The sequence below is a fragment of the Pleurodeles waltl genome, chromosome 6, assembly GCF_031143425.1.
Source record: "Pleurodeles waltl isolate 20211129_DDA chromosome 6, aPleWal1.hap1.20221129, whole genome shotgun sequence".
NCBI classification, from domain to species: domain Eukaryota; kingdom Metazoa; phylum Chordata; class Amphibia; order Caudata; family Salamandridae; genus Pleurodeles; species Pleurodeles waltl.
Window position 1 is genome coordinate 972,848,681 of NC_090445.1, and position 27,244 is coordinate 972,875,924.

At 44.1% G+C, this 27,244-nt stretch overlaps 1 protein-coding gene across 6 annotated transcripts in view; it reads right to left on the minus strand.

Moving 5' to 3' along the window:
• MYOF (myoferlin) overlaps positions 1-27,244 on the minus strand; it is a 686,313-nt gene that overhangs the window by 564,388 nt on the left and 94,681 nt on the right. For all 6 annotated transcript variants that reach the window (XM_069239822.1, XM_069239820.1, XM_069239821.1 and 3 more), the window contains exon 2: positions 17,831-17,886. In XM_069239822.1, coding sequence (XP_069095923.1) covers positions 17,831-17,886 — 56 coding nt within the window. The remainder of the gene's footprint in view (positions 1-17,830; positions 17,887-27,244) is intronic.

Below are 27,244 nucleotides of genomic sequence, written 5' to 3' on the forward strand. Positions count from 1 at the left end.
CCAGTTAGAGCTATTGGCATTGTAAACTCCTAACTGGACTCCTTCCACATAGATTGAAAATGAAAAGATAAACAGTTTCACATAAGCGAGCTGACGGCCGTTAAACAAACACACAAAAGGAAACAGAAGTTAGCTTGCAGGGAAACCTATCAGCAAAAGTGCAATTATCCATGTTACCGGCAAAAGTGCAATTATCCATGAAACTGGCAAAAGTGCAATCATCTAACAGGATCGATGTCATGCAAAGCTCATGACTACTGCCCAGCGAGACCGCGCTACCTACGAAGCAAAGAAAAAAAGTAGTCCAGAAACCATATGGAAAACATGGAGCCTTGTATGTTTTCAGTAGTTGGCCAGTGCGCTCGAAGAGGACTAAACCCCTGCAAAGGCATGACCTATGCACGCCTTTCACTAATCAAATCATGCAAATATTAAAAGGCAAGCCCACGAACCAACCAAAGTGATGGGTGTGTCTACAAGCCCTTAGAGAGATAACACAGGGGCAGAGCACTGTGCATGCCCAAACCTTACAAGGTAGTGCAAAATCATCAAAAGTAAAAATAAAAGTGGGTGGGGAAGCAACAAAGAACAGGGGTGGAAGCAACAAAGAGCAGGGCACGGGCTGGAGGAAGCATCAGGGAGGGCAGAGTCGGAAGCAACACAAAGGGCAGTGTTAGAAGTACACAACCCGGGCGAGAGAGAGCAATGATAGGTGCAGGCAAACAGAAGTACACAGGTGAGAAAGAACACAATGTGGAACAAGGGAGAAGCACCTGGGTGAGAAAGCAAGAGAGGGAGAAGAAGCACACAAGCAAGCATGGAGCAGGTTGGAGGAGAAGCACACAGGTAAGAGCAACATGGAGCGGGGCAAGAGAAGTGCATGAGAGAGACAACTGGAAGAAAATATGTACTCTTATGGTGTGATTAATCAAAAAGAAAAAAGGAGTGCCGGAAAAATAAGCAGTGAAAAGACAATTAATGAGGCCATGCTCCAGAAGAGGGACAAACAGAAGAAAAAGAAGGAAAGCCCACACTACCAGTTGTTTAACCAGGATTGACTGCGTTTGCATGTTGCTTTATGAAAAGCATGCCACGTATTGCGATGAACACTGTTTTCTTACTCCTACTTCACAAGAATTAAAATGTACTAGGCAATCAAATATACAGTTTATGCAAATGTGAATCTACTCAGTGAGCACTCCCCAAGGCTCCACAGAAACATCCTACCATAGAGTTACTTCTGAACATTCACATGCCTATTTCCATAGACTAAGCCACAAGGTTGATAGATACCTGTAGACAATGTATAGATGTGTCTTAATCTTTGATATGACTTAGCTTTCCTAGATACCTAGATGCATACCTTTAGGTGAAAACAAGTTACTCAATATTAAACAAATGCAAACATATGCCACAACCTTTTTTGAAAATAACAATCAAGTAATGAGTTGAAAATGGCTGTTAAAAAAATGAGAGCTTCCACAGGAATTGAAAGCCATGTTGACTGAAGGGTAGAGGTGGTTAAGGTAGTGGGAGGGTTGTGGTGGTGGTGAGGATGGTGGTTCTGAAGGTGGTGGCGAGTGGTGGTTAGGGCTGGGTATGGTGATGGTGGTTGGTGGCAGTGGTTAGGGTGGTGGCGAGAGTAGTGTGGTAGTGTACTGTAGGCTCCCTGTATATGCAGAGGCTGTCACTGTGGATAAAGTCAAAGGCTTTCTAAAAAAAATCAATGATGTTGATGTATAGCGGTCTCTCCCAATCCGCCCAATGCTCTGTGGTGTTGTGCAGATTAAGGATCTGATTAACACAACCTCTGCCCTTGCAGAACCAAGCCTGTTTTTTCATAACTGCATTTCCAAAGTATCAGAAATGGGCTGTGTAACGATTTCCCCCAGGATTTTACTCAGGATTGACAGAAGGTTGATTTTCCCTTTTTTGATATCTTGACGATGTATTGGTTCCAGTCATCTGGTACTTTCGTTCACTCACAAATCAATGTAAACAGTGGGAAAATCTTGGCTGATGTTTTAGAGTCTGCCTTGAAAATGTCTGCGTTCAGGTGGTCCTGGCCAGGAGCTTTTATGATTAAGATCAGGTGGCAGTGACAAGTTCTTCTTTCTGGGGTGGGGTAGCATTCACATCCAAATTTTTCCTTGCTTCTTGATATTCGCTTTACTTGTTGGTAGTGGTTTGTTGAAGACTTCTTTGAAGTGCTCGGGCCAGCGTGGTTTCTGCTCTTTCTCCATTATGAGTAGTCTGACTTGTTGTCCATGATAATATTGTTGTATGTTGCACATGAATTACAACTGACCTTATTTTGTGATCTTGAAGACCCCTATTCTCCCTTACTGAATGCCTCCTCTGCTTGGCTGATAAGGTTATCCATGAATGATCCGTTGTCTGCTTTTAGCATTCTTTTGACCGTTCTGTTTGGTTCTATATACTGTTCTTTTCATTTAGCCTTTAAGATTTGGCCTCCATGAGTTTTTTTTGTTGCTCTTCTGTCTTCAATAGCTTTTCATGTGTTTTGTCTTATCCATTCTTTCCTTTTATTTGTCTTGGTCCCTTGGCATGTCTCCTTGCTCTTCACATATATTGAAGTGACCTGTTCCCATTTCTTGCTGGCTGTATGGGCAGCTGGCTTAGACTGATCTGCAATGTTTGCCAGGAGTTAGAACCTGTTTTGGCCTAGGAAGCCTATAACTATGCTTCATTGAAGTGCTGCCATCTTGATGTTCTATTTTTCTGAGCTTCAGCTTCGCAGAAGGGGTCTCTAGATGGTGATCATTGTTGACATATGTTTCCCTCCTCAGACTTGCTGTGAGCATCTACTATCAGGTGAGAATCTGGTTTCTGTCTCTGTCACTGAGTTAACACCAAATCAGTTTGTGAATATCACAGTGTGGGAAGACAGTCCTTCCAAAGCCCACATCATTTGAGGCGCAAAATCCAAGTCCTTCTCCATTGACATTCATTGTTCTACAACTTTCCTTTCCTATGGGCTCTGGCATGGTTCGTGTCCACCACAATCTTCAGGTAATGGTTCAGCATGACATCAAGCTCAGGTTGCATCTGATGGTGGAATATGTCCTTGACTGTGTCCTCTTTGTCATTTATTGGAGCATAGCACTGGTTTATGGTGTTGTTGAAGTGTCTACCTTTTAACCTGTCATGTTTATGCTGTTGACTGCCTTAAACTCAATTAGGCATTTCTTGGTCCCCTTGTTCAGGATGATGGGTACTTCTTAGAGGTTTTGTCATTGTCCCTTCCTGAGAAGAGTATTGTCTCTCCTGTGGTTGCTTTCTGCCAGATCCAGGTAACCTATTTTTGCTGACCCCACAGAATGCATAGGTTGTTGCACTTTATCTCAGATGCTACTGGAACCAGCTTTCCTGTGTAATTCATAGTCCGTGCCTTTGCGAACCCAATTCTCATCTGGCACTTAGCACTCAGAACAGCCGTCATCCTATGCGTTGTTTTCTTGTGGCTTCGGCTACTGTCAATCATCCATGTCTCAACTCTCAAGTAAAGACTTGAGAAGTCCCTTGTGCCCTTAAGATTTTGTGATTCTTGCTGCCATTTCCATAGCAAATGCTTTTTATGGGACAAGGTGGTGAGACTTATGCCAAACACCCTACCTGGGGATGTATCATACAGTATTCCCCAAAGGCACATAGGGTGTGTGTGCCCACTTTGGGTGCCCTTGATGCACAATGTAATCACTGAAGGGGCTGCAGATGCTTCTGTATCCCTTTCTGTAATACTGGTAGTTGTGGTGCACATGAAGCGCCAATTCAATCATGAGAGGGCATGCCCTCATTTGCATGGGGGCATGGCCCCATGCAAATGTAGCACTCATTATGCCTCTGCACCCACACCCTATTATAGATACAGGCACAGAGGCAAATATGCCCTTAGGTGGTGCACTTTCAATGCATCTCCTAACAGGTGGCGCACTGAAAGTGCACCACCCTAAAGATAGCCTTTTGGAGGGGGAAAAGTGGGTCCCAGGGACCCTCCTCTCAGACATACCCCTGCAGGTGGTTGCAGTGACTCACTGCATCCACCTGCCAAGAGATCTCCCGCCCCTCTTCAGAGTACGGGCAGTAAGCTGCTTGCACTGTGAAACAGAGTGGATTTGAAGCAGTTGTTCGTTATTTAATTTAAAATTCACTGCCCCGGAGGTAGCACATTCTTTGTAATATAGCACACAGTCCCCATCTGTGTCGGATATACCTTTTCAAAGGTGCACCATGTTGCAAACAGGTACACTGTGATGTATACATAAGGCCCCTGGAGGAAAATGACCTGTCTAGCTGGGGTGACCCTACCATGAGACTAAGCTCCCACCAGAATAGCTCTCCAGGTCACAGAGACGCAAGCTCCTCAATCACTTCAAGGTGGCCATCCTACAAGGAGCCACCCTAGAGACCAAGCACATTTGCCAGTATCTGGCCTTCATAACCTGAACGCTATTAAAACCATCATTGGTGTGATGTGGCTGAAGATAGTGGATGCACTTTACTAAGATCCCATTCTTACCCCCATGATCCGGTATAAGTGGGCGGTTGGGAAGCTACTTGGTACTAGGGGGCGACTATTGAGTTTCTCCCTTCCTTCCCCATTTTTACAACCCTGTCAACACCCCCGTATCTGTGGACCATACAAGAGCAAGAGGAGACAAACCTATGTGAGTCATCAGCAGAGTGAGCAACCACATGGGTGACAACTGGAAAGGAGAGTGAGGTCTGCCTGGACCAGGGGACGTGAGCAGTCACACTGCCAGTCTAATGCTCAAATTGAGAACAGTGTTCCCGAAGTGTCATGCAGAGAGGGGGTATAGAAAAAGGCAGAACGGCTGAGATTGGCGTGTGGCACTGGAGTTCCCCTCCACTACCCAGCTTAACGGTGAGGCACCCAATGAGACTGGTGCTGTGAGGTGAGAAAGGGTGTCGGCTGGTAGCCAGGCAAGGTGTGGGCGAGTGTAGGTAAAGCACAACAACGTGGGGAGCGCAAGACATTTTTAGAACCAGTAAAGCCTGTGGCTAGGTATCCACCCTGGATTGAGAGGGCCATGATGGGCCCGAGAGTCTCCTGAACTCCAGACATCTTGTCCAAACATTTTGATTTCCCTGGTGTGGAATGGCACCTCCCTTGCCCAGCTCAGTTGGGGTGAGTGGGGTGGGGGGACCACATCCCTATACCACATCCATTGCGCTGGCAGTGCTGATGGTGGGACAGGCCAGTCTTGGCTAGGGCCCCCATGCTTCCTTTCCGATGACTCCCTCATCCCTTCATCTCCTGCTGTGAACTGAGAAGTGGAGCCTAGCGGGTCATATTTGGGTGCGGTTACCAGGGCGGCATTAGAGAGCATACCCCTTTATAACAGAAATAGTGATAATCTGCAGCACAGTTTGGTCACTGTCAATCATCCTATCTGTGGCACCTTACACCCCTCGCTCCACAGACTCAACATTTTAAACAAATCCTTTATTCTTCTTCTTCAATAAAATAAAAATAAAAATTGCAGTCATATGGATATTAAAAATGCATCACATCATGCTACAAGCGAGACAAGCAATATTTGGTTAGTGTCATGTTGGAGTGGACATTAAAATGACTTGGTTGCGGTGGTTATTCAGTGTTTTAATACCATATTAGAACCACATTGCACAATAAGACTTGTATCAGACATGTTAATACATACATAGGCCAGTGCATCAGTGCTGTTACCATTTGCTACATTCCCGCTTTGCCTTGTGGAGGAGACTATAAAAGTGAGCAATTACGTAAGGGAGCTGGCTGTGCCTTGCCTCACGTGGCTAAGATCAATGTTGTGCCCTGTTGAGTATCATCTATGTCTTTAGGCCTGGTGGTAAGGGGTTGTTGTCTCTGATAGTTCTCTACTCTTTCATTGCACACTACCATGCCGTGTAGCCAATCTGCTATCGTGGGCACAGTGTCTCCAAGCCAAAGTGTTGTAATTCTTCGCATGGCTAACAATAAGACTACTTTTGCAAATCTCCCAGCAGATGCTGGAAAAAGTCTAATATATCCAAGTAGTTAAGTCATTGCATTAAGGGTTACAACGTGTCCATTGGACCCAGTAGTTAAGGATAAGCACAACCAACAGCCCTCACAAATATAAGGAAAAGCATGAGGAGGCAAACATACATGCCCTCAAGACTAAGATCTCTTAATTGGAATTTAGGATCCATAATATGGAACAGACTCACCTTCTTGAGGAGGCAGATCTGCATGAACACAACTCAACAATACCATCACAGAGGCTGCCTGTGGTTTCTGAGTGGGCTTCATGGCAGGTAAACTACTGTGCTGGCTGGTGTCTAAGGAGAGGGGCACTGGGCCATTCTTGCCATTTATGACAGATGGCCGGTTGATTACAGGGGCTAGTGGCATGGATGAAGCATTTGCCACCTACTACAAGATGGTATATGCCTCTCACCCCATCCATGCTGCACAACAGGCAAATCCCTTAATAACCGACTTGCCCAGGCTTGGCTGGGCTGACTACCTGGGCCATGCCATAGCTGAAGAGGAGATCCTTAAATTCATAGGTGAATTACACTCGGGCAAGGCGCTGGGCCTAAATGGCCTTCTGGCAGAGCCTTTTAATAGGCTGGTTATGGTGGCGGCACCTCACCTCCTAAAGGTCTTCTATTAGGCTGCCTTGGGAGGGGGACTACCCAGAGATCTGGTAGAGGCCAAAAAAATGGGGATCCATAGGCAAAGCAAACCCTGACCTGCTGTTCCTAATATAGGACCATCTCTTAAACATATAGTCGAAGATTGTGGCTAAGGTATTAGCTTGTAAACTGGTTAAGATTATAAAATCGCTGGCCCATGAAGAGCAAAATGGCTTTATGCCTGGGAGAGGAACCTGACATTGCAGTAAGTGCCTATACATAGTTCTAGCAAGGTGCCAAGACATTCATGGCTTGTTGGCCCTTCTTGACATTGAACAAGCATTTGATTCCATCAGCTGGGGCTTCCTTTTTCAGGTCCTGGACAAAATGAATTTTGGCTTCTGGTTTAAGAGTTAGCTTAAGTCCCAATATGCATCTCCATGTGCTTGAGTGAAAGTAAACAGTGCATTGTTCGACCACTTCCTGTGAGAAAATGAGGTCTATTATATGGTGTGGTTGTTTGACCTCACCATCTAATACACTTACCAACCCCTTTAGGACAAGTAGGTTACATTTGTTAAACCTTTAGCTCAACCTGCATAGATGTGGCTCTGAGCAGTCTGACTTACACAAAGGAACAATTGTAAAGTATTTAAACATCACCAAAGCAGTTGAAGAAAAAAAGACAAGACACTCAAGAAATCTGATTCCAACTCGTAAAAATAGACTATTTTTATATATTTTTAGATACTAAAACAAAAAAGAACCACAGAAGGGTTGCGGACATATAGCATTTACAAGTACATTAAATAGGCACTTTCCACTCAACTGTAAACAAGCACTGGCAAATTCAACGTATTTGACACAGAACTTTTTCAAGAAAAAATTCTGTATCAATGAAATTACTTTGAGTTACTTTAGGTGACCATCTCCTACAGTTACTTTGGAGGAAGCAGCAGTCGCCAGTCAGTTCCAGGCACTTTTATTGGCTTGCCATAGTCTCCTATGGAGGTGGTCCTGATACAAAGGACATGGAGTGCTGAAGAGGGCCAACGATGCTGTGGATGCAATGCAGTCAACGGGGATCTTCCTGTGACTACTCCTTGGTCCATGGGCTTGATGCCGTCCTGGCCACAGGGGTCAGCATCCCTCAAAGTCCTCCTGGTCCTAGTAGAGGTCCGGTCACCCAGTATCATAATCACAGTGGAATCCTTCCTTGGATGATAACCTGCCTTCTGGGCAACCAAGCTGCACTCTGATGACTCTCATGGGTTCAGCAGTCTCGGGCAACTTTAAGCTTTGGGACCTGGTCCCTGGTGCTGCACAGTGGTGAGGAGCAAAGTTCTAATCTGTGCTACCAACTCTCCCCGCAGGCTTCTTCAGCTGTTGTGGCCCTGTGCTGTAAACAGGTGGTCAGCCACTAACGCTTGGACTCAATTGCTTTGGCTGGGCTCATGAAATATCTTCTCCATAAGCAGGACACACACAGTCCCTTCTCCTTTGCTAGCCACCAGGTTCGCCAGATGCAGACTTCATCAGTGCAGCCTCTCTGCCGGATGCTTGGTACAGCAGGGCAATCCTTAGGTCCTCTTCTCCAGCCCATCGAGCTCTGAGAGCTGGGTGTCAGGGTGCCTTTTTATGCCCAGAAAATGTCTTCTAGGTGGACATAGCCACTAGCTAAGGAGCTACTGTGTTACCTCTCTTCTGATGACCGCTTCCTGTGCAGTGTGGCATCTAGATATCTCAGAATTCTCCATTCTGCCCACTCTCAAGATGGCAGAATCCCTCTGTCCCAACCCAGAGGTGTGGCTACATGCCCCTAAAAAGTGCCAGCCTGTCTACCTAAAAAAGGCAGCCCCTCTCCCACATTTTCATCATTCATCCTTCAAAGGTGGCTTCTCCTTTGAAGATCGTCTTTTCAGCCATTACCTGTGTGGCTTCCTGTCAGGGAGAGGTAACGCTTGTCCTCAAAACGCTCTCCAATATGTCCTTTCCTGGGAGTTGTTTTCACCTCTCACCAGTAAGCAGGAAGTTGTCTCAGAGACAAACCCCATGTGCAACTTGGACAGGCACAGGGGATTTAGGACAATAAAGAGGCAACTTTGTAAAAGTTGCACACTGCAACAAGTTACACTAATTCGGACTCAGGAATCAAGTCGGGCTTAATGCAATAAGTTGTTTGATACCTTTCAGTATCACCTTTAGTAGTCCCAGGTAGAAGTTAGCATAGATGAGGTGTTAGCGCTACATCTGATTTTGCCAATGGAGCAACTAGCTGTTTCCATAAAAATGCAACAATTGTGCGTTTTAACTGTTGAAACATGTAAAAGTACAATATATACCGTCCAATATACAGTAACCTGCTTAGGGCTCATTAGGCTTGCCTTTGGGGTGGCTTACTTACAATAAAAATGGAAAATTGGGCTTAGTCATTGTTTTAAATGGCAAAGTTGACTCCGCAGTTTAAATTGCCCTTCCAGTCTGTAATGGCATACTGGGAGCCATATTTTACCTTTGCCACATCCAATGTGACACAACCAGTGCTGTGGTCCCTGGTGGGGTGACTAATTTACAGGCCCTGGGTACCGTGTACCAAATACTAGGGACCTATGCAGGGCCACCTACTTTCTCTCCTGTTGTTTACCTTGATAAACGAACCACTAAAAGAATCGATCCACAGGGATGCCCTGCATTGGGGCTTTAAGTGGAGGGATGACTTGAAGCTCGCTTATCACTATACACTGATGGCATTTTGCTCTACCTTTACAACATTGATAGGCCATTTTTAGGACAGGGCAGGATAGGTTTTAAGACAGGGTAGGGTTTAGGACAGGGCAGCGTAGGTTTTAGGGCGGTGATGTGGGGTAGTTTTCAGGACAGGGTAGTTTTTAGGGCAGGGTAGGTTTTAGGTTTCAGGGTGGTGTCGGGGTAGTTTTTAGGACAGGGAGGGGTCGTTTTTAGGACAGGGCAGGGTAGCTTTTAGGGTGGAAGCGGGGTCAGGGTAGTTTCTACCACAGGGCAGGAAAGATTTAGGGCAGGTTGTAGGGTCGGGTAGTTTTTAGGAAAGGGTGGGGTAGTTTTTAGGGCACGGTAGGGTGGGGTGTTAGGGCTCAGGCAGGGGGTGCAACAGTCAGTTTTAAGGGCTTGTGCGGATGGACTATGGTGTCAGGTGCAGCGTGCGGGGGAGAATGTACCATGCCTGTTCCTTTACCAAACATGCTCTTGCAACAAATTTTGTTGTAAATGAATGTGTGGTAAAGGTGCAGGGTTTGTAGAGACCGTGTTGTAAAGGCATGCGTGCTATACGCATGCCTTGTTCGATCATACATTCGCATATGCAGTGCGCAACCTACCTCTAGAGCAACAGAGCACTGAACAGGGACATGGTTACTAGGGAAGGTGCAGTCATGAGGGAAGGACAAGGGTAGGCATTTGTGTCAGGTGTCACGCTCCTTGAACAGGTGCGTTTCAGTTTTTTTATGAATTGTCAGAGAAATGGTGCTAATCTGATGTCGATGGGGATGCTGTCCCAAATCCTGGGAGCAAAAAAAAAAAAAAATCTTGCCTTCTGTTTTTTTGACTTTTTGCAATGTTTTGCCTCCAGTCTGGTTATACTCTGACTCCTTGTTTGCTGTTGACCCCAGACATTGCTTGTTTGTTTGGGAGGTAGGTCAGAGTCTTCTGAGTGCTTCATAAGTGAGCCAGCTGGTTTTAGAGATTACTGGATGAAAGGGGATGCAGTATAAGGTGGGTGATGAGGTTCAATTCCTTTAAGGTCTCCATGAGCTGTGCATAATGTACTTTAGAGGTGCTGCGGTGTGTCAAGCTTATTGCTGAACAGTGCATTACTTCTGTCAGATGGAAGAGTGCTCGGGCTTGTATAGTTGTTCTGAAGTTATGTTTCTTCTAAAAGAAACAACTTCAATTTCTTCAAGAGGGTGAGTTGGAACCATGCTACCTTGGCCTTCCTGGTGATGTGTTGCTAGAATGAGCGGTATCGGGGTAAAGCCTGGTAGATTTAAGTTGGAGAGCTAGGTTTGAACCTTGGTTGTTTGGTACTGGAGGCAAACAGGAGGAACCCAGTCTTTGTGAGGCTTTGCTTCAGGAATGTATTTGACATCCAACATTAGATGAATTTGAAGTAGGATTTGACCCTCGGTTTGCTATTGGTGGAGGATACTATTTGGTAGAGTTGGGTATCATCTGTATATTGTTGGATGTGGTGCTGCTACCTGCAAGGATGCATTGGAGGAGTTACATGTAGAGGTTAAATATGATGAGAGAGAGGGTGAATACTCTGGGAGAGTGTGGTCTTGCAGAAGACTGGGAGAGTGTGATCTTGTGAAATCTATTTGTACACGTTGGCGCCAGTTGGTGAGGTGGGATATAAATTACATCATAGTGCCTGAAAATCCTATGCATGTTTTTAGGGTGCTTATCAGAGCTAGATGGTCAACTGTGTTTATGGGTGAAGAGAGATCAAGCAGAACACAGAGGCAAAGGCATCTCTGTTGTTGAAGAGGAGGGCACTGTCAACTACTTAGAGTGAGGCTTTGTCAGTGGTCCAGCATGGTCTGAAATCTGATTGGCAATCCTGTGGAAGATTGTTGCAGTCAAGATCTACTTTGTACCTTGGCTAATGAATGAGTGGATGAGTCATGCCATAGCACCATTATCAAAGAAGAAGAGGTCTATGAGTAATTAGGTAGCTGCAGCTAATCAAAGGGCTGCAAAGTGTAGAGAGGATCAGGGCTCATACTGTATTGTGTGGTCACTGAATCATTGGCTCGCAAATGTTAGTCAGATGCATGCTCAATTACTTTGTTATTCAAAGTTTTCTCAGAGAGCAGACGATTGGGCTATGCTCTTACAGACTAACAATCTTGTTCTTAATCTTGGGTCTTGTAATCTAAGCACCTACTACCAAATCTTCGATATTTTCTTGACATATGCTTTAGATGTTAATGGACCAGCTTTTATAATCGTCTTGTGGTTTGAAGCATGCACTGCTAATATCCTTACCTACTGCTATAATCTATTATGCATAGTGTAGAGGACCTTTAAATTATGATTCCCACTTTGTGTAATGAAAGGGCAATATTTTGTGTCTCCAGATTAACAGACAGTCTATCCATCAGATTTTCTAGTCTTTGGAGTCGATCTTGTTGTCTTTTGCGTATTAGGTGACCAAGAATATTTTGCATTAACCAAACCAAGTCATGACTGTAGGAAGCTGGCGCTGTATATACAATGCCAAAGTGCATTATAGTGTGCACAGAGTCCAGGGACTCACCAGAGGCTTTACAGAGGCTAAAGTAGATAATATTGATGCTCTCTTTTGTGTAAGTGTGGTTCAGCAGTTAGACTTATCAGAGGCTAAGCATTTGTTTTACACGCACAGCCAAGAAAAGAGGCACGCACTCAATGACTAACTCCAGTCCAATGTTTTATGTATCAAAAAATATACTTTGTTACTTTATTTCTAGAACCAGAAGGATCTTTGTTGCAGGTAAATACAGTTTCAAGAATGTATCACTTTCAAGTATCAAATGCACTTTGTAATTCACAGTTAAACCAGTTTCAAAGTAAGTAATATTTTTCAATATCAAAAGTAAACACTGCAATTTTCATTGAAGGCAATGCAGTCTTGGGGTGAGGGGGAGAAGTACATACACACTACAGGTAAGTACTAGACTTATGGTCCCCGTCTGCGGGGTTAAGGTGTCCACAGGGCAAAGTTTAGTAAGACACCAAGGGTGCACCCCCAGCAAGATGGGTCCGGCCGGGTGCAGAGGTCAAATTTGGTGTTGGGCACCGAACTGAATCATATGGAGACTGCGGGCACTCAGAAGTGAACGGTTTGCAGGTAAGTGCCCATGGTCTGAGGGCACAGGTCTTGAGGGGTTTAGATCAGCACCAAACAGACACCCTCAGTAGCACAGGGGCAGCCAGGTGCAGGGGGCAAACATAGCATCAGGTACCCAATGCTTTTCAATGTGGAACTCTAGGTTTACAAAGAGACTGCAGGCTTGGTCCAGGGGGGTCAGCTGTTGAAGATTAAAACCAAAAGCTGGACAGGTAAGTTGGGGCTTCTCTGGATGATGAACTGTCGGTTGGGTTCCCCAGTGCCGGGGGCTGTGGGTGCAGGGGTGCCTTTAGGCATCGGTATCTTGACCGGATACGGTCAGGGGGTCCTCTGGATTCAGGCTGCAGGCGTCATCGTGGAGGCCAGAAGGGGTCAACCCGGGATGGAGTCAAAGTCAGAATCACCTGGGGACTCTCCCTGGTCAGGTGGGCCACCTGGACTCGGGCCGTGGGCGTCGGGTGCAGAGTGGGCAGGACTTGTGGATCCGGAGAGCTCTGGAGACCCTGTTGGAGCTTTCTTTGTAGACAGGGCCACTGTCCTCTGCAGATGCAGTCTTTAGGGAAGTAAGGCAGCCCTCTGAGTGTTTGAAAACGTTGCTGGTCCTGCAGGACTAGTCGCCTTCTCGTAGCAGGAATCTTGAAGCTACGGACAGGCCGGTAGGGCTGGGGCCAAGTCAGTTGTCATCTGTAGTCTTCACTGCTGGTGCGGCTCTTCAGTCCTCCTTTAGGTCACCAGGAATCTGAAGTTCAAGACTCAGGGGTGTTAGCAGGGTCCCATCAGACACTCAGTCTAGTTAGCATCACATATCAGGGGTGTCACTAAATATTAGATTTGGGGGTGTTACGGGGTCAGAGGGCAGTAGGAAATGGCTACTGCCCTAGGCGATGTCTACATCCTTCCTGTGCCCCCCTCCCTTTGTGGAGGGGCACATACCTAACCCTATTGGCTATTTCCCTCCAAAACAAGATGGAGGATTCTGTCAGGAGGGGTTCACCTCAGCTCTGGGATCCCTATCGGTGGTCCCAGCTGGGGTGGACACTCCTCCTGGTGCTTTATTAATGTTTCTTCCAGACGGGCTGCCAAATGTGGGGCCTGGTCCAGGGGGCGGCACCTCCACTGGCTGGACTTCCCTGAGGCAGCATGAAAAAAAGGCAATAGCCTTTGAGGCTCACCGTCAAGTGTTGCTGTTCCTGCAGTGGAGAGGTGTGAAGCTCCTCCACCCAGGGCAGGCTTTGTCCCCGACTCCTGACAGCACAAATGCTCTCATCCCATGGGGTCAGAAACGTGTCTGGTGGTGGCAGGCTGACATAGACCGGTCAGCCACACTCTAGAGAGTTGGGTGAATTTCAGGGGGCATCTCTAAGATGGCCTCTGGGTGCATTTTACAATAAATCCAATACTGGCGTCAGTGTGGGTTTATTGAGTTGAGAAGTTCGATACCAAAGTTCCCAGCATTCAGTGAAGCCATCATGGAGCTGTGAAGTTCATAGTGACAACCTCCCAGCCCATGTACTCAGTATACTGTGCTTACAATGTCTAAGAATGGATGTAGACAATGTAGGGGCATATTGCTCATGCAGCTATACCCTCACCTGTGGTATAGTTACCCCTGCCTTAGGGCTGTAAGGCCTGCTAGGGGGTGACTTACCTATGCAACAGGCACTTTTTGTAGGCATGGCATCCAGGGAGGGATGACATGTTGGAGTTACCATTTTCTCCCCACCAACACACACACAATCAACATGTGTTTGGGGAGGGGTCCCGTAGGGCAGCATATTACATGCTGCAGCCCTTAGAGACCTTCCCTGGCCACAGGACCCTTGGTACCACTGGTAAGTTTTACAAGGGACTTCACTGTGTGCCAATTCTGGAAGCAATGGTACAGTTTAGGAACAGAACACAGGTGCTGGGGTCTGGGTAGCATGGTCCCAACACACACTCAATCTAGTTAGCATCAAATATCAGAAAAAAGTGGAGGGGGACTGCAACTAGGGACCAGTTCCCTACAATGACCAAATCTAAGATGAGACGAGACGAGATATACTCTATGATTTGTTTGCAGAAGAAAAGGTGTGGGCAATATGAATAGTTTGAAACGATTTACTTAACAACTACCTCTATTTGAGGGAAGAGGTCATAGGCCCTTTTGAATCAAATATTTTGCTTGGGTTGTTTATTTTCTGTGAAAGGGATATTGTCCATTTAAGAAATGAGGGGATATGAATATTGATATTTCATCATTAGTCGCACACAATACATTTGACATTTTGGCACAGTTAAGGTATAGGAAGTTATTATTCATCCAATACTAATAATAAAAATGCAGTGATTGATGTATCCCTGTGTTATCACCAGTCAGTACATATGAAATTGCAAATGGTGTTGATTGATTCTTCGGATCAGTGGGTACATATATATATATATATATATATATATATATATATTAGTGAGTGTGACATGATTGAGACTATATGGATACAAGGTACACTTTGTTGAGTATAAACAAACAATCTCATCTGCACTCACTAGCTCTCCAGATACAGGTAAAATACTGTATTGAGTACAGGGCAGTCTCAGAATTTCCCATATGCTTCCCCATAGTTTTTAGAAAATTGCCAGATTAGGATGGCCCATTGTGGTATGTAAGCTCAATGGACACACTACTGTTCCTTGTTGACAGACTTAACATGTGGCGATTTTCTTGCATTTGCAAATAGTATGTCTAATGACAGATACAAAGTACAGACTCGTGTGTGTTTCTATTGAGTGGCACAGACCTTTCTGCACACCATCTTAGGAGAAACGTCTATTGACCAAACCCAGTCACTTCCTTTTACCTGGGGCCTTTGGCTCCCACTACGCTTGTGTAGTGGAATGTTTGTCCTTGAACAACCTTGTGCATTTGAGCTCAAGCATTCTGTACGTGCCGACTGAGTGTCATACATTTCAGTTCACACTGTCATCCACCTTGCACTGAATACGTTCATTCCAATTTGCTGTTGCCTGGGGTAGCCCATGAGGTGTGCAACTTGGAGCCCAAAACTAGTACTGCTAATATTAGCTTGATTACATATTTATTGGGCGATGCTCCGTCCTCTATTCCTGGTGCCCGAAATATGTAAAGCTCAGTCCACACACTTTAAATCAATTTTGTGTTCAATCAAGCATGTTGCATAGACCCAAACCATGAAGCACTTCAGCCTCATATTGCATTCAGAAGTGTACATTCAAGAAAGAAGAACTGTTGATTACCTTGGATAGCAGGCTACGCCTACTTTAAGGAGAGGGATAATTAAATTTTAAATGAATGTTCATTCGACATAGCACTTATCACAGCTGTACCCAAGATCGGAGCCCCAGCAAATGGACAGTTATCCAGCAAGGACAGTTCATTTTAACAGTCTTCACAAATTAAGGCTGCGGTGGAATACACACACACATATATATATATATATATATATATATATATATATATATATATATATATATATTTAAAAACATAAACCTACTGCAGTCGCCAGTTATAGTTAGGACCTATTTTGTTTTGCCAATAACTTTGGCGCAGTTTGTCATATTTTCACGAACTTTTCAACACTAGTTTGCCACTCACTTCAGCCTCTCTCTGAAAAGTTTGGGGGTGCTTTGCATGCAATGGTTGAGTTAAAAATGGAGGGGGGGTCCCAAAAAGTTCTCCCCATGCAGTTTCCCATAGGGATTTTAGACACAACTATAGCCCAAACCGTTGGAAGGAATTACACCAAATTTGGCAGAAAGCTAGATCCTGGTCCAGAAAGATCTTTTTTGTAATGTGGTTTAAATCTGTTCAGTAGTTTTGGAGTGCTAGTTATTAAAGAAAAAAGCTTTATGTAGATCACGGTGGATTTACACGCAACTAGCAATGCACTGATTGGCTGGCCACAACCTGACAGGAAAGTTGCAGCCACCATTTTCTGATTCTGAACACAGTTCCTGGGGAGAGGGGGCAAAATAAAATATATATAACCTAAGGGGTTAGTATTGCAGTATCCTGACCACATGGGGTTGATGGAGGGGTCTGAGGGAACCCTCATGGGCAAGACATTGACCAAAAATATTTTTGGGGGCACACACTGGGATCATCAGATCCTCTGTGGTGCTCAGCGGGGCCCCCCTATGTGAATCCCTGGCAGATCCAGACCCCCAAACACAAATCCATCCCCTCACAGAACCACTCACACACACCCTTTGTCACACACAGACCCACACAGCCACTCGCATACCCATACAGCTGCTCACATTTCTACTCACAGACCCACAAAACCACTCGCACAACCATTCACCCACACACCCACTCATACACCCACACAACCACTCACACACCCATACAGATAAACACCCACTCAGAAACCCACAAAACCACTGACAGACCCACACACCCACCCACACACATACACATGCACACACACAGTAACACATCCATACAGCTACTCACACAATCACTCACAGCATATGGTTGACAGCATGTGAGGGTTGGCCGCAGGCCATGCAGCAAACTTCTGTTGTGCCCAGACAAAGGCTGTGAGCACAGTAGGGTTGGCTGCAAGTGGGGGAGCTGGCCGCAGCCAAACCCCCCCCCCCCCCCACCATACACGGCAGTGATTGGATTATGTATGGCAACTAAATATCACTTTACAATAAAAAACCCTATTAATACACTGAAAAAACCCAAAGGTTATAGGAACATTATACTTAGGAAATAGAATTAAAAAAAAAAAATCTTAGAAATTCACACACAAAAAAAAAAAAGTTACAGGGACGTTATAGTTAGGTTCAGATTTTACAAACACAAATCCATAGAAATTCAGCAGTTATAGGTATACTTATCACAAGATACTCTAACTTGTGCCTTAATGTAACTAATTTACACCCTTGCTATGCACTGCGGATTACCCCACACCAGTCATGACATCATCTATGACATCATTGATAATATCAATAACATTTTCAATACATTTATTGATGAGAAAACTGTGAATGGTGGGGGCGCAAGTAATAGTTCCCTTAGGGAACGATAAATGATAACGTTCTTGTAACCTTTGTTTTTTGTTTTTTAGTCTTACATATTATATATATATTTGCATTTGGAAAAGCTGCTGCTATGAAATTCTTTATATCAGTTGTCCCCTTGTTCAAATCAGGAGGAGGCTTTCCTCCGACATATGTTTACAACCACGAACCTTTTTTTATAGCTTTAGGCATTTATTAAGAGCTCATTAGATGTATGTGTAAATCAGCTTTTGGACATAACAAATCTAATGGAAAAAGGATAAGTGTACTCACCTCATTCCACACAGGGTTTAGTTCACTGTCGATAGTCCTGGTTTTCTTTTTTTCACCTAAGAGTGAAAAAACATTTTTAGAGGTTCTGTCTGCAGGATGGCAAATGTCAACATATTCTGTCCACGCAACAGTTCTACTAAGTGCTCTCTGTATGTAGCACACACTCTTTGTAACAAACCACAACTTTCCATTTCCCATGATTGAATACAGCACTGAAAGTTAAAAAAAAAATGCACACGTTAAGCATATTGCCTATTTTGAGTCAATTTATCCCATGGTTCTCTTATTATTTAAAAATTTCTTAGTTATAAAGAGCCTAAGGATTGTGATCCTAAATCTTCTAAAACAGAAAAGCACCTGCATTCTCCAAGTTAACCAATGCAAAGCTGCGATTAAAGTATTGCATGTAATCATGGCCTATTGCAGACGATATTCATTTTGTGTTTTCCATTTAAAGTAAATAGCACACCATTCAATAAACAGTTCCACTGAAAAAGATTTGCCTCAAAGTTTAGAGGTGAAATTACTGTGGCTTGTGTCAACCTATTTGGAGAAGGACAGAACAACTGTTGTAGATTTGTCATAAGTATCTTAGGCCTCAAACCTTGATAGTAGGCTATGGTAAGTTTGTATTTGGAATTTATAAAGCTCAGATGTGAACCCACAATGGGGTATATTGGTGCTGAATTTAACTCTCATCATCACCTCGACTCTTTGTCTATGAAACAGTGGTTGGCATGAATCATCTTTGAATGCTAGTATCATAGTCCTCACATCTGGTCAGCCCCGACTTATCACAGATAAATGGAAGGAACTAGCAAAAGTGCGGGTAGATTGGAAGCCATAAGCAATGCATGAGCATTCAGAGTTCTGGTTTACTTCCGTTTGAAAGAAGATCAGAGATGGGAGGGTGTTCATTATACCCACGTATGCGTCTGCTTAGACCTCCAGTGAGTAAAAACTGCACAGACCCCCCCAATGAACCATCACCTTTGTTGGTCAAAGAAGAAGACCCACTCTCCTAGTTTCCAGGCTGATTTTAGTCAATACAGGGCTGCAAAGTGCCTCTGTTGCTCACATGTGGGATGTGTTGTGAACCCATGTAGTCTCAATAGCTTACAATGAACTGCACAATTCACCAGTTTCGCTTGTAGTGCAGGAGTATTGTCCATTGCAGCCGTTGGCTGTAGGGCAGGTTAAGTGTAAGCATCCTGTAGAACCGGGCAGTCTTAACACGAGAAGTGGCAGTCACGTATGCCACAGAGCCAATAAAAGAAAAGAACCAGCCGAGCTTAACTGAGGACCTCAGTTAACACATCCATGCAGACTAGGGACATGTTCTCCACTGTTCCCATCCAAGTGGATAAAAGTGGGTAATGCATTATCTGACCACATGGCAGGTGTAGAATAACCAAATCCCAGTGCGTGAGACCGCATGGAATTTCATGTACTGGTCATTACTCATCATAAGCCCAGCAGACACCCAGTTTGACATGATGCCGAGTACTGCAAATGCCAGAAGGCACACGGCAGTGCGACGATCAACTACGCAAGAAGCTAACCGGCTACTCAAGCACACACCCACCTACCACAAACAGTGAGGAAGTCTACACTGGTCTTCAGAGGAGAAGTTACACAAATGAGTCTACACAGCACAGTCTCCCTGAAGGTGCTAGCAAGTGACAATCTTTAGGGTAGTTAGATTTTAAAATGCATTGGCGAGCTGGAAGCCAACGCTTGAGATTCATTAGTCCAGAGTTGCTGGATGTGTTCGGTCACAGTTGTATTTATCTTTTAATCTTGATCTGTGACACATTGTCACAGTTGAGCTGTTTAGTAGATCAATTAAGCACCATGACGAGAGCCCGCTGCATTCCAAGTGATTTTGATGACACATACTCATATATATATATACACACACACACACACACACACTATCTATTCCACCTCCCCCCCCCCCCCCAAGGTTAGTTTTCCTAGCCAGTGAGACAATATTTACCTTAGTAGCGCAATTCACAAGTTTCTGCTTTGAAGAGATTAAAGGTCATGCTATTCAATTTTAGCAGAGCAAAGAAACTTAAACTTTGTTCAGACTTGCTCTTCCTTATTCAGCCGCTTAGTTGACAGTCACTACCGTGGCTAGCAAGTTAGCCGGTTTCATATTAAAAGAGCCCAACAACAAACCTTCACGTGTCAGCAGTAAATATTAGAAGTTCGACTAGTTTTGAAATATTCTTATAGAAAGCAGTTTATGGAAAACAGCGTAGATACCAAATACAGTACAACCTCAGTTTTAGCCACGTGAAACCTGCAGCCAAAGCACCCTGCATCCTTCACTATAATGTCAGGACTCTTTCTGCTTTGCTCGGATTGTAGGACCTTTACGTTTTTACCTATCTTATTACTTTGTTAAAGCAGTTATAACGCGAGCCTGACTAGAGATGGCTCACAGAAAGATGTATACGCAATGTCAATCATTGCACATTATATCAAAACATTTATGGTAAGAAATGCAATAATTATGAGGCAGTAAAGTTCAGAGAAATGTTTGTGAGGTATCAACTCGACAAAAAAGTATCAGATTCACTTGAGTCAAAGAAAACACCCGAGATCATATAACAGAATCACTAAAAAAACAAGATGTCAATAAGCAGGAAAAAGGTCTCAATTATTCCAGCCGTCCAAAATACGATAAAAAGCAGCCACATAAACAGACCCCCACCCAGTTTTTAGGTCTTGCCTAGGACAATGCAAGTGCTGTCTTTTGCAATACCTTTTAACTTTGCAGGGGGCTTAGAGGGCACCCATTTCTAACCATTTGCTGGCTTTAAAGTCCCTCTCCTTTGCTGATTTCTTATTGGTCAGCTTCTACAGGCTTCCTTTCTCTTTATATGTTAGCCTCCTCCCTAGAAAATGGACACATTATGTGGGTCCTTCACCTGCCCATCTTTTCAGGTTCTACTTTTTATTTTTGTCTAAGCACTAGACGAGTGTATGTGTTTTTCAGCTGTCTCCCCTTCAGTAGTTTCCCCACAGACCCATCCATTGCCCAGGTCGTTGCTTCCAGCCCTTATGTCAGTCCTCCATTACCAATGTGCTTGGCATCAGGCCCATCAGCCGACCCCCCCACAGTCCATGTGCTTGCAACCAGATCCAGCAGGGAAGCCTTCTTTAGGGCAGGGAAGTGTCACCCACCCCTGCTGCCAGCGCAGTAAAAATGAACATTAAAATGTTAATAAAACAATTGTATTACAGTTTTATTTTTCAGTGCAGCCAGTACGAGCCAAGTATTGGGGCGGGCCATCGCTGCTGACTGGCAGCAGAGGAGTAGGAGTGGTGGGCACTTCAATTTAATGTGCACGTCACTTCAGTCAGCAGTCTTGGGACAGCCAGCCTGACATGTGCACTTTAAACCTCTCCACCTGAGCTGGCTTAGACAGGTGGGAGGGGAGTAGGCACAAGCCCCAGGGCCTAAAAGAGCACTAAACTAGCACGCTCCAGCCAATCCTGGTGCTGCACTCATGCTGCATCAATGCAAGAAAAGCAGATGGTTGATCAAATTCATTTTCTTAGTCATATAACTCTGAAAAGATAATTCTGAAGCTAAAAGAAAAGTCACTTAGAGCTTTTAGTAAGGCAATAATGAGTGGCGCCATTGTGAACAAATTGTTTCTCACTCCCTAGGTCAATGATGTGGAGGCACATATTCAGATAATCCAAGGCCAGCTATTGTAAAAAGATATGAATCACTTTGAGACACTAACCTCATAAACCTAAAAGAGCTCAAAGAAAAATTACACACGCACACACAACTTATTTATTAGGGACCTATTGAGATGGAGACAAAATACAACAGGCATTTGCAATGCAACGGGTCTCGCGTTTGCTCATGTTAGAGCGGATAGCGTTGTAAATGCCTAACCCGACTTTTCACCTATTGGCAAAAGTGCATTTATGTACGTAACCCAAAAAAGTGCAATTAACTATGTAAAGCGCTCGCCTTCTGCCAAGCTAAATCGCGCTCGTAAAATAGAGAAAAGGTAGTCCACGAGCCGGACAGAAAACAGCAAAAAATACACTTATCCATCTTGGATTTGTAAATAAAAAGACGAAAAAAACAGGGCCCTTTATAAGTAGGGGAATGTGGTTTGAACGCATGTGGTTTGAACGCATGTGCGTGCCTACAAAACACGACAGTTGTGTCATTACATTTCTTTTTGTCCTAGTGCATAAAAGCTGCAATGATGTAGAACATCGATAAAAACATTAAAGCAATAGGACTCACAGGTGAGACCTATTGGCTTTGACAATTCTTCTAAATATGCTTGCTCGCCGAAATGGTGTTTAAAGTTGCTACTTTCGAAGCTGTCTCGAGGCTGCTATTGTGCCCTCATCTCTGCTTATATTTTTCTGAGTATTTAGTCATGTAATCGATACTAGAAACTTCTGTGATGGGGCATACATATCCGTCTCCATAGCATATGTCATGTGATCTCCTCACAGTTCACTACGCGAGCGACAGACTCCTACTTTTCAGAGTTATCACAAACCTGAAGATGGGGTTTCTTCAATAGAACAAAAACATACTGTCGCACAGTAATAGCAACAACATGTCAGGTCGTGCGCCTTTCATTTAAGATTTACGCTCCATGCTTTCGATCTTCTCTTCCTTGTGTCAATCTCGTAAACTCCTCGTTTGTCAATATATCCAGTCAGCGTGTTTAATCTCACGAGGAACACCAGATAGGAAGTTCTTTTATAAAGCGATCAGCCTCCCAGTGTCCGGGGTTTGGTAGTCGAAACTAGGAACAGACTGCTAGAAGGTGTCTCGTTGTAAAGCGTAAGGTCAATAGTAAACAGGCCAATCACTTAAAAAAAGCTACAAAATTAAAATACTCAGAATATGTTAAAAACCGGAGGTATTTTGAAAATAAAAATAGTGGCATACATTTGGAATTCATGCTAATGAAAACAAGTATGAAACTTGCTAATCAATGCGTAGAAACACTGGTAACTGTGCGTAGGTTTTAAAGAGTGCAAGGGAACAATATGTCCGGCCCCAAGGGCTGCGTGAAGCATTACAGCCGGACGGACCCTTCGCACAGAAATTTGCCATTTTCGGATTGTCCAAGTTTGTTTATTGAATTATAAGCGGGCTCCGTAAGCCCATATGCCTTCTTCTGAGTGCTTTGTGAAGAATGCATAAATTGCCTTCAATTTCATGTTTTGTTATAAAATGTAATATTTTAAAAATACGGGTTACTTTTGCCTGGTATCAAATCTCCTTATTCTGCTTTAAATACAGAGTGAAAGCAAAGTTCATGCGGCCAGAGTTGAAAAAGACGTCACGCGGCTCCGATTTCACGGACTAGGGCAGCTAAGCAAACACTGGCAGACACCTAACAAGTCTTCTTTTCACCGAGTGCACTTCCGCTTCCGGATACCCGCGGTGCTGCAGGATATAAATCCTCTCCCCGGCCCTCTGGCTCAAAGTAAACTATTTGGCAGTCTGCAGAGGTACAGGGAGATAAAAATAGCAAGTGCTGGCCAGACAAACTGAGACCATGGGGTCTCCAAGACAAGAGTCCAAACATATCAAATACATCTTTGAGGATAAATAAAGACTTCCTAGGTAAAATGTTACTGATACAAGTAAGGAAGAAAGCTTTCCAGCTGTCATTAGCATAAGGCGCTCTATTGCTTTCTGGCTAGGTTTGCACTACACAAACACGAAATAGCAACAGGCCCAAAACATCCCGACCTCAAAAAAAAAAAAAATCAATAATCTAATATTGCATATTACCTTGTACTCTAAAGCAGTGGTTCCCAAACTGTGGGCCGGGGACCCCTGGGGGTCCGCGAAGCCTCATCAGGGGGTCCACAGCTGCTTAAATTTTTTTATTATATTAAGTCCCAGCTATCAGTATTGACTCAGTGGGGGTCCCCCGGTTCCAATAATGATTCAGTGGGGGTCCCCGGGCTCCAGTATCGATACAATGGGGGTCCACAGAAGTGAAAAGGTTGGGAACCACTGCTCTAAAAGGTAGAATTTAAATTATTTTTGCATACCAAAGATTTCCAGGGGAGCAACTATTGCACTTTTCTCAGGCATATTCCTGAAATTCCATGCTGCATGAGGAATATATTTGCTTATGTGAAAATATGATTTTGTTCAGTTTCGTCTTTCTCTCTCCACAAAGAAAAAAAAAAAAACAATGGAGAAACCCTTCGCCCAACATTTGGGGTTGGGGAGAAATTAGGCTGGGGGGGTCTGAGCCCATTCTCACCCTCACCCAACTACAGGGATGAATTCACAGGCCTTTCTAGGTTGTAAACTGGTCAGGAAAGGGTTTATGAATGCCCACATATAATTGAGTGTGCTCGAAAACTTCTGCCCTAAGCTGTCCAGTCCCTAAAAGGGATATTACAGAGCCCCACCATCAGTAATTTTTTAATAAGTATATTTGATCCAGTTATGAAAAATCAAACGTTTTCAATCTAGTAAAAAGGCAATTTGTGCATGTAAACTAACCTTACAGGTGCAAACAGTTTTGTAAAGTCGGCCCATCAAAGGCAGTACTAAACACAACCCTCATTCCCTACCCATAACCTAATAATGACCAGCCAAACATACATGCGCACTGAGGGGAGTGTTCTGTTCACTCCCCTCCATGGCTCTCATCACTAATGCCCTGCCCTTTTTACTACAAAACGATAATAAACACAGTTTATTATCGTTTAGTAGTTAAAGGTATGGAGCTGCTGGCGGGCATGGGGGGAGGGGAGGAAGGGGGAGTTTACGCTCCACCGCCATAGCCGAGAAGACCCCACTGGAGACAAAGCCTGTACCACAAATGTGTGGTGTCTGAGCTTCCACTCCCCCACCAGAAACGAAACACAGTTTCTTTACCCGTGGCAAGGACAGTTTGAGGCTCTGCTACCCGTACTCAACATATTACTAATCACCAATTTTATACCCCTTACTGTTTTGTACTTCTACCAAGCAATTCTCATTCATCACCCTCCATTCGTTTAATGGCTTATACAATAGTGTCGTCTCTTCCCAAAAAGCATCTTCATTCTGGCCCTTTGCTCACCCCTGTCTGCGCCCTTCCCAAAGACACGACTACAAAAACAGCATCCCACTAAAGCAAACAGTACTCTTTCCCAGCACCTCTTCCTTCTTTAAAATGCAAGGTCACAAAAAGCAGAAGATAGCATTAACCAGGTCCTCAAATTTCATTAATCTAGTCCTCCCCTCCCCACCACCTAATAAACATATTATACTACTCTTTAAAACCTCACCTCTATAAAATACCCCAAGATCGGTCAGTGAAATCTTCAAGAAGTTTAACAAAGTCTGTATCGCCATCCTTCCAGCACAACTTCTCCATTGGAACTTCATCCTGGACATGAAATGCATCCAGGAGCTCCAATTCTCAGGGTAGCTCCTCTGTGAGTCCACAGAGAACAAGCCCCATCAGAGTTCATCCCTCCTGACCTTCCATAATGCACCCTAGTCTCGTTACACTTTTCTCTCCACGGTTATCCCATGTGCCAGTGATCCTCGGCAGTGAATCAACTTGATTTGAATATATCCCTGGTTCTGCAAATCACAGAAATCGTGCACCATGATTTTTTTTTTTTTTTTTGAGGTACCCAAGTGAAATCAGAGCAGGGCCCATTAGGCCTTCATGATCCGAGATCACCTTGGTCACAGGAAGCGGGGATAGAATGTGCCTCATGACTGTGCCCTTCCTGAAAAACTTCGTAGTTAACCAGAGCCACCTCATATCCAACCAGTACATGCTTTTTTTTTATTTATTTTTTTTTAAATCAAACTCCGCCCTCATGGAAAATTATGTTTTTTTTTTTTATATAGTAAAGCCTTCCTGGTTACTTTATTAGTTATAAATGGACTGCTTTTTAAGATATCGGGGTGTTAAGGCACAGCCAGCTGACCATAGATTTGAATCACCACAAAGTAGCTTAAGGCTGTGCCTGCCGCTGAGCGCTGCTTGTAACCTGCAAGTCAAAGGTCACTGGCATGAAAGCTCAGTGTCATTGTATTTATTGCAGCGCTTCACGTGTAAACCACAGGTGACAATATCCACTGCTGGGTAAAATGGTGTATGCTCCCATTACAAACAGCTACATAGGACCTGCAAAGGCATAATTGTGAATTCATGCGTTTTAATGACATGTATCATTTCACGGAGGATGATAAAATGGATGGTGAACAGATAACTCCATGTGACCCGGACACTACTTTACCAGTCTTTGGTTTTCCATTTAAAGCAAATTGGTTTCCAGAGTGTCAATCCAAATGATTCAGTTAAACTCAACCATCCACATGAACCGATTTGCAAGCTGAAAACACTCAACAAGACCAGATTTATTGGAACCATCTGTTCACCCTAACACAACAATACGCATCTGATACTTTACAAACTATTTCTTTTCAGGTCATCATTTGATGCATCGTAAGAATGTCAACGTGTTTCAGCCCATCCATGTTTTGGTTTAGATTGCAAATGCAGAGTTCAATCAAGTCCACTCACTCCCAGGAAAGTAGCAGCAGGCTGCAGGCCAACAAATCACAGCAAACAGTAAAGTGACAGCCCCTACTGACCAGACCTGCAGTCCTCCTTCCTGTTAGAATGTCCTCAGTCCAGATGTGTTCCTCCCATTTGGTGTGTGTGCCTTCGTAGTGGGGGAGATTTCAAAGTGTGTTTTGGAGGTTTCCCCAATGTCCTTGCAGTCCAGTCCTGTCTGTCAGGATGTCTGTAGGGGTTATCAGTCCTTTGTGTGGGTCAGGCCACTACCCTTTGAAGCGTGAGAGCCCCTCCACTCTTGCTGTCCAATAAGACCCCTGGAATGCAGGGGGGAGATGTGTCCTGTGTTTTATGGCTGTCTGCATGGGATGCACAGATGTAGCTGTCACCTAAACCTTTCATAGACCAGACGTGGATTGGAGGCAGGCTAGAGCACAGAATGTTTAAATTAAGAAAATGTTAACTTCAAAAGGTGGAATTTTCAGACCTGCAATTGAAAAAACACCTTTACCAAAATATGTGTTTTTAAATTGCGGGTCCAGAGACACTAAACTCAATTTTTCTATCTTGTCCCAATTGGAAATTTCACTTAAAATGTTATAAGGAAATCCCCATACTAGCCTTTGGGAGAGGTAGTCCTTGCAAATGTTAAAAACGAATGTAAGAGTTTTTCACTACCTGGACATGTTAAACAAAGGTACATGTCCAACTTTTTAACTACACATTTGTGGCATGTTGATGACTGTAGGAGTACAACAAACACAAAAGTAGGACGTCAATGGTGTATAGTCAGGAGTGGTGGAAGAGGAACCTGAATAAAAACCAGAGGCACAACAGTAGTGGTCTTATAGAGAACACC